The sequence below is a fragment of the Charadrius vociferus genome, unplaced genomic scaffold, assembly GCF_000708025.1.
Source record: "Charadrius vociferus isolate BGI_N301 unplaced genomic scaffold, ASM70802v2 scaffold317, whole genome shotgun sequence".
Classification (NCBI taxonomy): Eukaryota; Metazoa; Chordata; class Aves; order Charadriiformes; family Charadriidae; genus Charadrius; species Charadrius vociferus.
Genome location: NW_009649193.1, coordinates 148,106 through 162,867, shown reverse-complemented (window position 1 = coordinate 162,867; position 14,762 = coordinate 148,106). Strand labels below are relative to the sequence as shown.

The window sequence follows — 14,762 nt, the reverse complement described above, 5'->3', positions numbered from 1 at the left end:
GCTGAACACTCCTATGCATTTGTGATCGCAAGACGTCTCACAAAGGTGTTTGCTAATTCACCACTTCTTGTTCAATACCGTGGACAAGGAGATGGCAGAGTATAAATGCCCTCCTCACATTCGGACTTTATGTACCTTCACCTGTGCTGCTTAATGGCAATAAAATGTTAAACCACCTGCTTCATAAAGCAAATAGTTATTACATGTTGTCTTTGAGCAGGCGAAAGTCTGCGTTTGTGATCACTGGAGCAAGTCCAGCATCCTAAGGAAGTTCTGCCTTCTCACCCCCACCTGAACCAACATTTTGAAATTTGTCAGTCTGTAGGATTTTACCCCTTCCACTCCCAGAGGCTGAATGGAGCCCAGACCTGGTCAGCATCGCTCAAAGGCCAGGGCTTGGCTGGTGCTCAAAGATACACACAATAAAATGGAGATCAAGTTGCAAAGTAAATTATAACTTTTAACAAGAGCCTACAAAACTAACAACCATGGCAGGTGTAAATGTTGGGTCAGAATGCATTCCCTGATAACTTAGAACAAGAAGGAAAGTGATGGAGAAACAGGCTCCCCCAGGTTTTGTTTTAATGCTCCACATGGAGCTCTCCCCTACCAGCTTCCCAGCTGAAAGTCTCTCCTGTACGATCTCAAGGCAGTCACCACAGACATTTTTCATGGCCAAATTCCTTTCAAAGCATCTGAGAGGGTTGAAGGAAAGTTCAAAATGATTTAACAGTAAGACATGAAGTAATATAACAGGATACTCAGAGAAGCTGTGTATGCCCCATCCCTGGAGGTGTTCAAGGCCAGGTTGGATGGGGCTTTGAGAAACCTGGTCTGGTGGGACGTGTCTCTGCCCATGGTGGGGGGGTTGGAATGAGATGATCTTTAAGGTTCCTTCCAACCTAAACCATTCTACGATTCTATGAATATGCCCAAATGATGAGGTGAAACACCTACAAATCAGAAAAGAATCAAAACAGTCAGCTCTTTTCCCTTAGCTGCAGAGGTTGGCTCTTTGAGACTAACCCTTTAGGACAGAAAATACTCAGTCTGTCACTAATACTCTCCTAACCTTGGTAACAGATTTGTCACACAAGACAGGAGTTAAATCTAAAAAATGAGTATCTGGAACTTTCTAATGCATCTGTATAGCCCCGTTACCTTTGCTTGATCTCCTTAACATCTGAGTTCATGTTACACCCCCACGACATGGATATGTACGGTAAATGCCATTTCACAATGAGCTCAAGGAACCAAGATTCCGAAGCTAAGGTCCTCCAGTCAATCAGGAATTTGGTGTCCCAGTATTTCTGAAGATCTGACCCTATGTGAAACTTCTGGGGTTAGACAAATATTTTACAACTAGGAAGGACGCTGACTTTAGGCTTTCTGAAGTACCCTTAAAGTCACAAGGGCTGTCTGAGGGACTTAAGTGGTACTTATACAGATGCTGTTAATTGCAATGCAATTTTTTATTACCCTGCAGGGCTCACCCAAGTGCAGGTCATAGATGGATGTGCAAGCTTTTCCAGTCTGGCCGTCTCCAGCTCAGGAACAAACTGGAAACTTGTGTTCACTGTCACATCACCTCCAGGTAAGATCCATTTTCTGCATGTTTTTTGATTTGGTAAATGAATTCAAAACTCTACAGGTGGTCAGGATTTATAAAATGGGAATTAAGCTTTGTTTGAACAAGAGGAGCAATGACAAACCTCTAAATAACCTGACTGCTGTTACACGTCAAAGTTGGCATTACCCAGGCAGCAAGAGAGCTGGGTAATGCTCACTCCTGTGCTATTCATGCATGATCTCCAAAATCAAAATGAGTTATTACAGAGAAGTATTGCCGGAGAAAGGTGCGTCTTTCTCCCTGGATTGCCTAGCTATGTATCCCATGGAGGAATCAGGTACTCAAGGTCAGCTAATCTACCACAGCGAGCTTTTTCCTATAAACTGAGTCCTCTTATTCCATCTTTTTTTTTCCTGTTTGTATTCAGAATTTTTCCATCTGTGCTCCCAGTTATTTTCGTAGTGCCTTTTACTGACCATTTATCTGCAGCCGGTCATCTTTATGGGTGCAACAGGTTATGCCCATTCAGAGCATGCCTGCAGGACTCGGCTCTGTAGGGGCATCTCTGAGCAGCCCAGTAATGGTGAAGCAGCAGGTGTGCTTATGCCTCTTGAGAAACACCAGCTGAAAGGGATGTGGGCACCTTGGGGACAAGGCACCACGTGAATTCTGGCTTGGAAGAGCCTCAGGGCATCTGTGCAGAAGAAGCACCTGTCCAACTGTTCAGGGGCCTGAATTTATGTATGTATCTGGCCCTGAAGGTATATCGGGGTCAAAGTGCTGGTTTCTTGTCTCAGAATGGCTGCTTGGGCACGTCAATGGAGAAGCAGGAACATGCTGTCTGGCATGCAGTCCAAAGATATATTCAGATATAGATGTTGTAAGATCATGTGTAAAGTCTCTATTCTGGTATTACATGCATATATGGTTATATATATATATATGGATATATATCAAGATAGAGATAGATATATATCTCTCCATATATATATATGTAACTGGAGACCCATCAGGTGGAAAGAATCATAGAATCATCTAATCATTTAGGTTTGAAGGGACCTTCAGGATCATCAAGTTCAGCCAACAACCTAACACTGCCAAAACCACCACTAAACCCTGTCCCTCAGGACCATGTCTACCCGTCTTTTAAATACCGTCAGGGATGGCAACTCCACCACTTCCCTGGGCAGCCTCTTCCAATGTTTGACAACCCTTTATGTGAAGAAATTTTTCCTAATGTCCAATCTAAACGTCCCCTGGGGTAACTTGAGGCCATTTCCTAGAAGCTCAGGAAGGTCAGATAGAAATATTTCCAGGAGAGGTAAGGCGATGTGTGTGGTGTTGCATAAAGCCCTGATGAGCACTGCTTTGAAGTGCCGAACATAATTTTGTTTATGCATGTTCAGAAATCATCTCAAAATGGAGTAGATACAGAGAGGGAGGACTGAGCATTTTTTAATGAGAAAACTCCAAGAAAGTGTGGTTTGTTTCAGCTAGAAAAAAGAGAGAGGGCAAACACATCACACAGGTGAAGTGGTGAAGTGGAAGTGGCTATTGAAAAAAATCTCAGATGAAAAATTAGAAGGCTGCTAACATTTAGACTGTATTTTTCCAAACAGCTTATCTTAATAGATAGGAATAGCGAGAGCAGGAGATCAAACTGCTTTTGGATGGAGGTCAATATATTTATAGATGATACTGTATAGCACGATACACGCAATAACATGGGATAGGATATATAACCCAAGAAATACCTTCCTATTCTGGGATTAAATGAAGGTCTAGAAATTTTTTTTAAGGAGAAACCTTTGCTCCTCCTAGTCACAAGTGGCTAATCAACATCGAGTGTTGCCCATGGCTTTGCAAAGGGAGAACTGCGGTGCAGGGAGTACTTGGAGGTGGGGCTGTAAAGGGGGGACATATGTCTATTTTGAGGCCGTATGCTGCTGAACACCCACAGCTCCCGTTGTCTTCCCTTCAGTGGAGCAGATGGAGAGTCAGCACCTCACAGGGAAGTACAGCTTAATGAAATGTGTTTTAAAAGTTACTTCAGGGGAGTCAAAATCTTCTCTCCTCTGAACAAAAGTCAAATGCAGATCCCTTTTATGATACTTTTAGCCACTAAGAGTGCTGCAAAGAGATGTTTACATCTGGCAATGCGGACGGCTGATGCATCTGTGTAGGTATCACCTGTGTAAATCACCTTTAATATGCAAAAATACACACCAAACAAGCATTCCCCTTTGCTTGTTTATATTTGGGATCCATGCTGGAGACAGAGCAAAGGCTTTTGTACTGTCAGACTCTTACTGAAGATATTTGCTTATTAGTTGAGATAAACAAACAAAAATGAAATAATCAAATATTTGACAATATTTGGGATACATTTTCATGACCAGGTTTCTGTCTGGACCCTGGCATAGTTCGCAATTTGGAGACAGCTCAGAAGATGCAGCTGATGTTGAGTGCAATAATCCCAAGTGCTGTAGTGATAGCTCCTGGGGAGAGTAGACTATTCATAGCACTGCTGCATAGTCTTGCTCCTTGTTTTACAGTAATATTCACTTAACTGATACGGATCCCAACGGGCTTGATCCATCTACTTTCCGTTTAAGCCAATAGCGGACTGCTCACAAACTATTAGAGTAGTGTGAAGCACCTTTAAGCACCTGTCTGTGTAGAGTCCTTGATATCTGTGAGATTACTTCTCTCCTCTCAGCTGAAGTTCATATGTGTTTGTACCTGCAGGCAAATTTTTCCCAATTGGAACATGCTTCCCACATTGTTCTGATGAGGCTCTGCATTGTTCAGGTGGACAATATTGACACAAATCTAATTAGTTTCAGATAAAAGTACTTACAGCTACTTACCCTAGTCTCCAAGCCTCCACTTGACAATGTTCCTGACTTTTTTTTAATGAATTGATGAAAAAAAAAAGCTTTTAGATTTTTATTAAAAGTAGAACTCAAACAAGTAAAAGAAATATCTACCTGTCAAAATGATTAGAATTGTGGGGTTAGGACTGATAATGACTCAGGTAGTGAGACAGGTAATGAGTTGATGTGCTAATTCACATCCTTCAAATTGGTCTGTAGAGAATGCCAGGGCCAGTTTTGTTAAACTCCTGTCCTTCCCAGGCACATCTCCCTTCAAAATGCGTTTTGGAAGTGATTCGGGGAACCATAACCACTCTATATTTCTGATTTTTCAAAAAGCAGTATTAGGTATCTTCCAGTCCTTGAAGCTCAGATGCTGAGACCAAATGAACACCTGACCATAGAAACTACAGGTAGTGGCTGACTTGGTTCTGACTTCATTTACAGAAAACTTTAGTATCTCTGGGTGAAAAGCATTACCCAAAGCTTGTGTGCGTCAAGAGACTAAATATTTACTATGCTAACAGCAAGGACACTGATATCTTTTATTTATAATGCTCATTATTGACATGGTGGAAAATATCAACAAGTACACAGGGAGTTTTCTGCATCATGGACTTAAGCTTAACGTTAGTCAATGTTTATAGGTTCCCCGTAACTTACACTGATATGAATCAGGTATAGACTATAAAAACTGTGTATGATTTAGCGCCTTCCTTGTCCCAACCAGTTTCTCTGTCTTGCTAGGCAGAACGTGCATGTTTTCTGTCTGGGCTTGATCTGTATGGCCTCAGAAACAGAAAATTTGTGGCTGTATTTTCCGGGTTTGGTAGTCAGCCAGACAAATTCATGGAAGAAATATTAAATACAAAGATGCTGCCTCTGCTACAGGAAGCACTGAAAGCTTGAAACTTATATTGAAGGAGTATTGTTATGTATTTGGTTTGTCCTGGTGCTCAGTCCTAAATAAACATTTTTGGCTAATGTTGGATCTGGAGCCAGATGGACTTATGGGGTGTTCCTGCATGTGTTTTTTTCTAACAACAGCATCACTGTTGAAAGGCTATAACCTGGTGTTTTAGCTGTGAAACCAGTGTTCTTACTTTTGTAACAAACTCTGACTGCTTTAAATTCTCAGGGGCTAAGTTTACTGTGCTGTCTCAGCCATTTACCATCTTTCCCGTCCCCACGGGAGTGAAGGCCAGCATGATCCTTGTTGTCATACTGGGTTCAGCAGCATCTGCATTCATCCTCACTCTTACATTCTGCTGGTTCAAGAAGAGCAAAAGCAAAAGTAAGTTGGAAATTCCCACTAAAATTTATACTTGCAGACTCCCTATTTCATTTAACAAATCTCCAGAGTGGCCACAGCAGGATTCAGACAGTGGCACTCAGAAAAATCTCTGAGAAGTTCAGCAATTAGCAGTATAGTTGATAGTTCAGGGTTATGCGGCTTTGTGCCTGTAACATGTGCCTGAATCCTGGCTGGAAAAAGTTTTAACTGTATGTGAAACATGATGAAAATCAGATTTCTATAGCGCAAAGAATTGAGAAAAGATGGAAATATTTGCTATGATTTCAGTGGTCCGTTCAGCCACTGTGTTTCCCTGATAAAGGACAACATAGCAAAATATTGCTGTGGTGAGGTTATGCAAAGCCTTAGTGTTGTCCAATGACCAGGCACAGCTGCAGCGTGACTTCCACAGAGACAGCGGCAAAGCCTGTGTCCTGTATCACACTGTCAGCATCGTATGAGTCAAAGTGGTCATGGGAGGGCTACAACCTCTCTGGAGCTCTCCCCCAGGCAGATCCACACCTTTACTGATTTACCTTGAGGTTGATTTCTTTTTAGCATTGGCCTTAAAATAAATATAGCTGCCTCAAGGACAATTTCCCACTGCAGGAGGCATAAAGTTATTTATGTAAGAGAAGAACTGAAGATAAAAGGACGTGACTGTAACTGCTGGTTGCTTGATTGCCAAACCACCACCTTAAACTTCTGGATATGTTGAAAGTCACCAATAGATTGGCCTTTCAGATGTGCTAACTCAAGTTGGGACTTAGCCAAATGTACAGCAGTGGAGGAGTAAATGCACATCCCAGTTAATAAGAAGTCTCCCACCAGTTTCGAGACTTTCTCACTAGTTTCTCCAAACTTTTGCTTTCAAGTAACTTTGCAAATCTGGGCTAAAGGGTCTTTCTCCTAAACTGCACCATGAGCACTAGCTGCAATAAGGTCTGAATTACTGGTATTACCAAACATAGAGACAACACAAGGAAAGATTTTACTGAAGAGAACGGGTGGGATCTCCTACAGTAAAACACAACATGGTATGAATATAAAGCACTTCTCTCTGCTTTCGGGCAGAAAGAACACTTCTAGATTATCTTTTAATTCACCAGCAATATATTGTTGCTTGAATTGATAATTGCTGCTGAGCTGACGATTGATTGAGAGTGATGCAACTGTATGTTTCTTACAGGAATGAGGACTGAACAAGCTGATGTACCAAAAGCCAGTACCAAAGCACCCCGTAAACAAGCACTGCCTCATGCAGCTCACATCCAGCCTTGCTACAATCAAGGAGAAAATAAAAGTGGTGTGCCTGTAGCAGGAGGTGAGACTGCAGTGCCAATGATTCAAATTTATAAGCAGATGGACATCAAAAGTCAGTTTAGGTCTCTTAAAAAAATGTGTGTTTGTATAAGATCAATGACACAGTTCTTCTCAGGTCTATCACTTTGTTACCTTCTCCTCCTCCCTGGTATTTTTTTATTTGTCATTTTCACAGAATCATAGAATCATAGAATGGTTTGGCTCGGAAGGGACCTTAAAGACCATCCGGTTCCAACCCCCCTGCCCTGGGCAGGGACACCTCCCACCAGCCCAGGTTGCTCAAAGCCCCATCCAACCTGGCCTTGAACACCTCCAGGGATGGGGCAGCCACATCTTATTATCCCCTTTTTATCTCCTTTTTATTTTCTTTTATATATATATTGTTTGAAAACCTAGCTCCACTGAAGGCAGAAGCATAATGCCCCTTGTGCTCATTGAGTCCATAAATTCAGCTAGTGTGTTTGGAGTAGGGCAGGGGCCAACATTCCCACAGTGTCCCCAGCATGCCTGGAGCAACAGGGCTTCTCCCTGCCTGGGTCTCCAAGTGCTGGGGCAATAACTGCACAGTGCTCAAAAAGCTCTGGGCAAGTTTGCAGGCTGTGGAGGACAGTGAGGTACGCTGGAGGTAGGAAAAACCGCTCAGGGCTCATTTGCACAATCTCCGTTGCCTCCACCGGTCACTGGACCTTCATGTCGCACTTTCTGAGCACTGAGTCCAAGCCAGAACCCCAAAGCAGCTCCATTCCCACCCACTCCCCCTCATGTGTCCCCCTTTACTCCTCAGGGCCTCTGCCACAAACACCCTTCTTCCTCACACCTCCTCGAGACTTGTCTTTTCATCATCTGCTGATCAAACACGACTTCTTCCGAGGTCACGGAAAAGCAGACAGCCTCAGGGGCATGTGGCTGGCAGCATAAAGCACTGGCTTCCCTCACTGCAAGTGTGAAATGTTCTTACAGTAGTTGGGGCTGGGGCTTTTTTTTGTGTCTCACCTGCCAACAACGCAGATCTGAGGGCATTCGGGTAACCCCACTGAACCACCCATTTACTCTGGTTTGGGAATTTCTTTTCCCACCTCCTTCCCAAAGCCTGTGGATTACATAAGAGGCAGGAAGAGGTGAGCCGGAGTTTTATCTCCTTTTAATTAACATCTATCACAAAAGCAGAGGGAGAGAGACAAGGAGAGAGGAAATTCTGCAGTTTATGTGTTTTGATATTTGCTGTACTCCTCCAAAACACAGCGTTCAGCTGTGTGCCTTAGGATACATATCTGCTATAAATTCATTTTTTATCTAATTTGTCTGAGATCTAAGCTTCCTGTGGAGGTCTGAGATCAAAGGATCTGATTCTGTCTGATGTCGGCTCTGACACATAATGCGTGCTGACTTAGTTCTGTCTATAAACTCGCAGTGGGAGGCTGCCATTCTCCCTTGGCACCTTTACATAGTGAACTTTCATTTTGGCTGGGGAGGCTGACAGGTATAGCGTTGATTGGAGCCGTCGTGTAAATAATTCATGGAAAGATTTTTTTGTCAGAAAAAGGCAATCCAGCCACTTAAAGTCTTTTAGGAATAGTTGCAAGACAAAAAGATTCCCCGATATGTTCAAATCTAAACAAGGATAACAATATCTTAAGTGAATTTAATACATATGACTTGGAAGTGTCTAATGTTTGATTTCCCGTTATTTAAAGTTCTGTTGGTTTTGGAGAGAGAGAGAGAGAGAAGAAATCAAAGCTGCAGTCTTTTTGTTTAGTTTCTGCTTTATAGCTGTTCCCCCCATAAGAAATCCCACCTTTCTAATACAATTAAGCATTCAGAGCCTTTATTATTAATCACCACAGTAAGTCTTGCAAAGAGTTTTTCTCTGTAGGTGCTTATACAATGCAAAGTCCAGTGGAGGTATGGGCCTGGTTGTTGTCCCAGAACAAGTAGCTGAGGATGGTGATGAGGAAGAAAGCTGTTATGCATAGCTATATGGTACTGCAGGGGAGAAGGGATTAAGATATTACCTCGTCTGACCTTGCCACAAGAAAAAAAATCTCCTCAGTTTCACATAATTATCTCTCTCTTGAATTAAATAACTTTTGATTGACTAACACATAGTTAACAGAGAAGCATCTGGAGGTGGAGTAACATATTGTTTCTTTTTGCAGTTTATTTCAGTGGTTTATCACCCTCACCATTGAAAAGTTGTATCCTATAACAGCTCACATTTCCTAGCTTCAATTTCCAGCCCTTTCAGGTATTATACCTTATTGATCCTTATCCTGGACTGCTTAGCCACCATCACCCAGAAATCACTGTTGTATTTCTGAAGAGGTTCTGCCACTCTGCAGTTGTGATCTGCATCCCTTGCTCCTATGTTGCTCAGATCAGCTCCTCCTTCTTCCTTTCTACCAGTTTGCCATTTTTCCCACCACTTACAAAATTTCATCAGATTCAGTTTTATTTTTAATTCCATACCACCAGTGGAAAGACTGAATATCATCCATTTCAGTGGCAGTGTCTGGTACTGCCACACATCCCCACCTCTGAGAATTATTTCCTATATGTAATTACTACCTAAACTCTGTCTGTTAGCTGGTACTTAATTCAGTTAATTGTATGCTTTATTGATATTGAATAGTTTGTACTTAATTTAAAAAAAATGGGATATTTTAGATTACTATGTCACATAAATCTCAAGACAGTATTTCATCCTTGAAACTGCTCACATCCAGAAAACTTCTAGCCTCCTCCATTAATTCAAACTCATTTGAAAAGACCTATTTTCACAGTTGAAAATGGCGCCTTTGAAGATGAAGAAATCATCAATACATATGAAGAAAGAACATGAAGCTTTGCTATAGGGGATCATTACATGATCATCTTGTTTATAGAATGATAGAATCATAGAATTGTTTAGGTTGGAAAAGACCTTTAAGATCATCATGTCCAACCATTAACCTAGTATTGCCAAAACCACCACTAAACCATGTCCCTCAGTACCATTTCTATCCATATTTTAAATACCTCCAGGGATGGAAACTCAACCACTTCCCTGGCCAGCCTGTTCCAGTGCTTGACAACCCTTTCTGTGAAGAAATTTTTCCTACTATTCAATCTAAACCTCCCCTGGTGCAACTTGAGGTTGTTTCCTCTCATCCTGTTGCCTGTTACCTGGGAGAAGAGACTGACCCCTGCATCTCTCCAACCTCCTTTCAGGTAGCTGTAGAGAGAGATAAGGTCTCCCCTCCACCTCCTTTTCTCCAGGCTGAACCACCCCAGTTCCCTCAGCCGCTCCTCATAAGACTCGTTCTCCAGACTCCTCACCAGCTCCGTTGCCCTTCTCTGGACACGCTCCAGCATCTCAATGTCTTTCTTGTAGTGAGGGGCCCAAAATGGACCACAGTACTCGAGGTGAGGACAGACCATTGATATTAAAGACAACAGGCCCCAACACTGAACCCTGGGGAACACCACTTGTGACCAGCCCCAACTGGATTTAACTCCATTCACCACAAGTCCTGGAGCCCGTCCATTCAGCCAGTTTTTCACCCAGTGAAGAGTATGCTGATCCAAGCCATGAGCAGCCAGTTTCTTCAGGACAATGCTGTGGGAAACTGTGTCAAAGGCTTTACTAACGTCTAGGCAGACAACATCCACCGCCTTTCCCTCCTCCACTAAGTGGGTCACCTTGTCACAGAAGGAGTTCAGGTTAGTCAAGCAGGACCTATCTTTCATGAACCCATGCTGACTTCACCTGATCACCTGGTTGTCCTGCATGTGCCACATGATGGCACTCAGGATGATCTCTTCCACAACCTTCCCTGGTACCAAGGTCAGACTGACAGGGCTGTAGCTCCCTAGAACCTCCTTCCGGCCCTTCTTGTAGATGGGCATCACATTTGCTAACTTCCAGTCAACCAGGACCTCCCTGGTTAGCCAGGACTGCTGAGAATCATAGAATCATAGAATGGTTTAGGTTAGAAGGGATCATGAAGATCATCTAGTTCCAACCCGCTGCCATTGGCAAGGACACCTCTCACTAGACCAGGTTGCTCAAAGCCCCTTCCAACCTGGCCTTGAACACCTCCAGGGATGGAGCTTCCACAATTTCTTTGGGCAACCTGTAAATGGTGAAATGATGGACAGTGTCTTGGTGAGCACTTCTGCCAGCTCCCTCCGTACCCTTGGGTGGATCCCATCAAGCACCATAGACTTGTGTGTGTCTAAGTGGTATAGAAGGTCACTAACCATTTTCTCTTGGATTATGGGGGTTCATTCTGCTCCCCTTCCCTGTCTTCCAGCTCAGGGGACTGGGTGCTGAGGAAACAACTGGTCTTACTATTAAAGTCTGAGGCAAAGAAGACATTAAGTACCTCAGCCTTTTCCTCATCTTTGGTCACTGCTTCCCCCCATGTCCAATAAAAGATGGAGAGTCTCCTTAGCCCTCCTTTTGTTGATAATGTATTTATAGAAACAGTTTTTATTGTCTTTTACAGCAGCAGCCAGATTAAGTTCTGGTTGGGCTTTGGCCCTTCTAATTTTCTCCCTTAGTTGAACCTAGTGATATATGTAATTTGTGCTTCAAAACAGCCCACTGCCTAATGTTAAAGCAATCTTAAGAAGGAAAACACAGAAACGTGACTACTGAAAATTTACTGACAACTTTGCAGTGGATTTCCAAGAGGTACAATCCTGAAATTGAAAGCTATGAATGTACAGGTTGAAAAAAAAGCAGCACCTCTATACAGGAAAAGTGAGTATAAGCATGAAGAAGTAGGGAAATTGTAGAAAATAAATGAAGATAGGGGAAAATTAGTCCAGCAAATAGAGTTCCAATTAATGAACTAAAGAAACGAAGAAGAGACTGGATCTGAGCAAAAGGTCCAAAAAACCACAGGAATGAATGTTGCAGGCTGCTAAGGGTTAAACTTCAAGGACAAACCTGAAAATTAAGGAATGATAACGGTACATTTTCTGGGGTCATTTGTGATAAGGACCTATAACATATGCTGATGAATGGACTACAAAAGAACACATTGTCCACTAATGCATGACATATGTGGACTAGGACTAGTTCTGGATTTGGAACAAGTATAAAAGGTTTGGGTCTGGACTGGTTTTATTTCATTTTCAGGGGGAAGGGAGAGGACTGCAAGAATTTTACAAATGTTTTTAGCATCCAAATGAAGCAGACTGCCAATCTTACACTGAAGTGATATCACACCCTGTCAACTCAGAAGCCATCCGCTGTAACACTACAAGAGGTTCTCCCTCTGTGGTTCATAACTGTTTGGTTTATTAAGATGTAAACATTTTTAGTTTTCCCATGAAAAATGTATGATATATAGTTCGGTTTTTTAAACATCATTTTTTTTAAACAGCATTGCAGGTCACTCAAGGCTGTGCCTTGAGTAGGACTGAGTAGCACTCAAGGCTCTGCCTTGAGTAGCATTCAAATGCTGGAAATGAGAAGTTCTACCTTACATGACATCTTGATTCATAGAGGGTTGATGTATTTTATAGGTGTGCAGTGTTAAAATTATTATCAGTCTCAGCAATACATAGCTGATTAATTATCTGTGTTCTATATATTTTATTATTAAGCATTTACTGAAATATTTGTTGACCCTTGGAAGATGCTCTAGGAGCTGTCAGTGCATCAATAAGAACAAACCAGCTATTTTGGTTGCTTTTTATTTGTTTGTAGAAACAGCTTATGGTTGTGTGGTTTTAACAACTTATTGCCATCAAACTAAAATTTGTGGCCCTTTACAATCATTTCTCCAACAATAACTGCTTTTTCATTAATGTCTTTAACACACAGTAAAGGCATAGAAAGGTAAGGAAAATGAAGGTACAATTATTGTAAAGCACAAACAAGTTTCACTTTCACAGATACGGAAGGAACTGGAGCAATGGGACATGCCACAGGACAACCTGAGGAGCTGAACCTGCAGCCCTATGAAGCCAAATCAGTGAGAAAGATGAACACTGTCCAGTATAAGACAGGGGACAGAGACCCCTTTTCTTCAGCTAGGAAAAGTGACAGTCACCAACAGCTATGTAGAGCAACATTTCCTGATGACTCTCTGGAACTTCAGCAGCCAACTGCCTCGGGGTGCTCCAGCCAGAAGGATGACCTCCAGCCTTCAGCTGGTTACAGCAAGGAAAGAGAGAAGACTGAAAGGATACCCAAACCTCAGAATGACCTTGGAGAACATGTTGCCGTGATAGCAGCAGAGGTGTAAGAGAAGGGATGTGAGATGGTGGACCACTGACAAAACAAGCTTTGCCTGGCTTACAGTGAGTGCAAAGTTGAGTCTTTGTCTCTGTGGTCAGATAAAAACATATATATATTAACATGGGGAACCAGACTGCCATGGTGCATGTGTACAAAGGAACCTGTTGACTGGATCTGCAGCCAATGGGGAGACTGTGCCCATGTCTATGATGTTGACCTTTCTTAGCTTCTCAAACAGGGTGGGTGCATCCAAAGTACCTGTTGGGAATAGTCCTTCTGACACCTCTAAAACTCTCTCCAAGGGTTGTTTAGGGGAGCGCTAGCTGGCTAGCTGGGTCAGCTTTGAGATTACATTCAAAGGCATTCAGGGATTAGCCTGACAAGTCAACAGTGCATATTGGATTTCTGGCACTTTAATATACCAGCACTGATGTAGTTTTAGTGTCTAGAGCAATGCTGATTGGTACGTATGCATATAAATAAATATATAGGAATATACATATAAATAAATAGTAGGAATTTTCCCTTTTCTTCCAATCATGCCTTTAGTTTCATTCAAAGGAAGTCCACACATGCATAAATCTTTTCCTTTTTCTGAGGAAAATCAAACATGTATTCAACTTCCATTTCATTGTGACTTAAGTGCTTCCATTCCTCCCTTGTTTAATCTGTGTTGTTATTTTTGTTTTAAATTAAAGTATGTTACTGAGTTAAATCTTCACCACGGCATCGTTTTCTGACACTCTTAAATCACTGGCTTGTTATGAACACTGCTCTTTATGAATGATAATAATAATGCTGATGTTCTTCAGTTGCTCAGAGAATTCCTCTGTGCTTTGCTTTGCTTTGCTTTACTGAGCTGGAAGATGAGGAACTTTATTATGCCCTCCCTGTACCATAAAATTGGTTGCAAGGTGGCCTGGTGGCACAAGATAAAATTTATAGTCCTCTGCAAAAAAAATACTTAAGCAGAAAGATGAGGTTTCTGGCCAGAACAGCAATGCAAGAGAAGGTAAGAAACCATGATTTGAAGAAAAAAAAAAAACAAACAAAAAAACCAAACCAAACAAAAAACACCCAAACAGACCACAAACCAGTTCACTTCAAGCTGAAGGTGCAGATTCTGGTCAGTGAGTTACACGGTTTTGTAGGCACAAAAACAGATTGACCAGGATTGGCTCCTGCACCATGTTGTGTTTATAAGCATCTTTGTCAGGTGAAATCAGACTGAGTCGAGCAATGTTTCTGGTTGACAGCACAGGAGCTGTTCTGGCTTAAGACAGTTGAGGATGAAGCCTTTCAGACCTCTTCCATGATATGGTAAAACAATTTCTTATAGGAATTTCTGCAGAGGCCAACATATTCTTTTATGTGAATCGACATGGTAGATCCCTAAGGCTCATGATTCAGGGTCTGAATAAAAAGATATAACTTGCAGAGACATCCAGGTTTGGTGAAATGATTTGG

General features: G+C 42.1%; 1 protein-coding gene across 1 annotated transcript in view; it reads left to right on the top strand.

Moving 5' to 3' along the window:
* The window catches only part of PKHD1 (polycystic kidney and hepatic disease 1 (autosomal recessive)), a 272,152-nt gene extending 258,850 nt beyond the window's left edge, over positions 1-13,302 (top strand). Inside the window, exons 61-64 of the mRNA XM_009888974.1 lie at positions 1,487-1,594; positions 5,585-5,740; positions 6,930-7,064; positions 12,950-13,302. Coding sequence (XP_009887276.1) covers positions 1,487-1,594; positions 5,585-5,740; positions 6,930-7,064; positions 12,950-13,302 — 752 coding nt within the window. The remainder of the gene's footprint in view (positions 1-1,486; positions 1,595-5,584; positions 5,741-6,929; positions 7,065-12,949) is intronic.
* Positions 13,303-14,762: the final 1,460 nt, after the last annotated feature.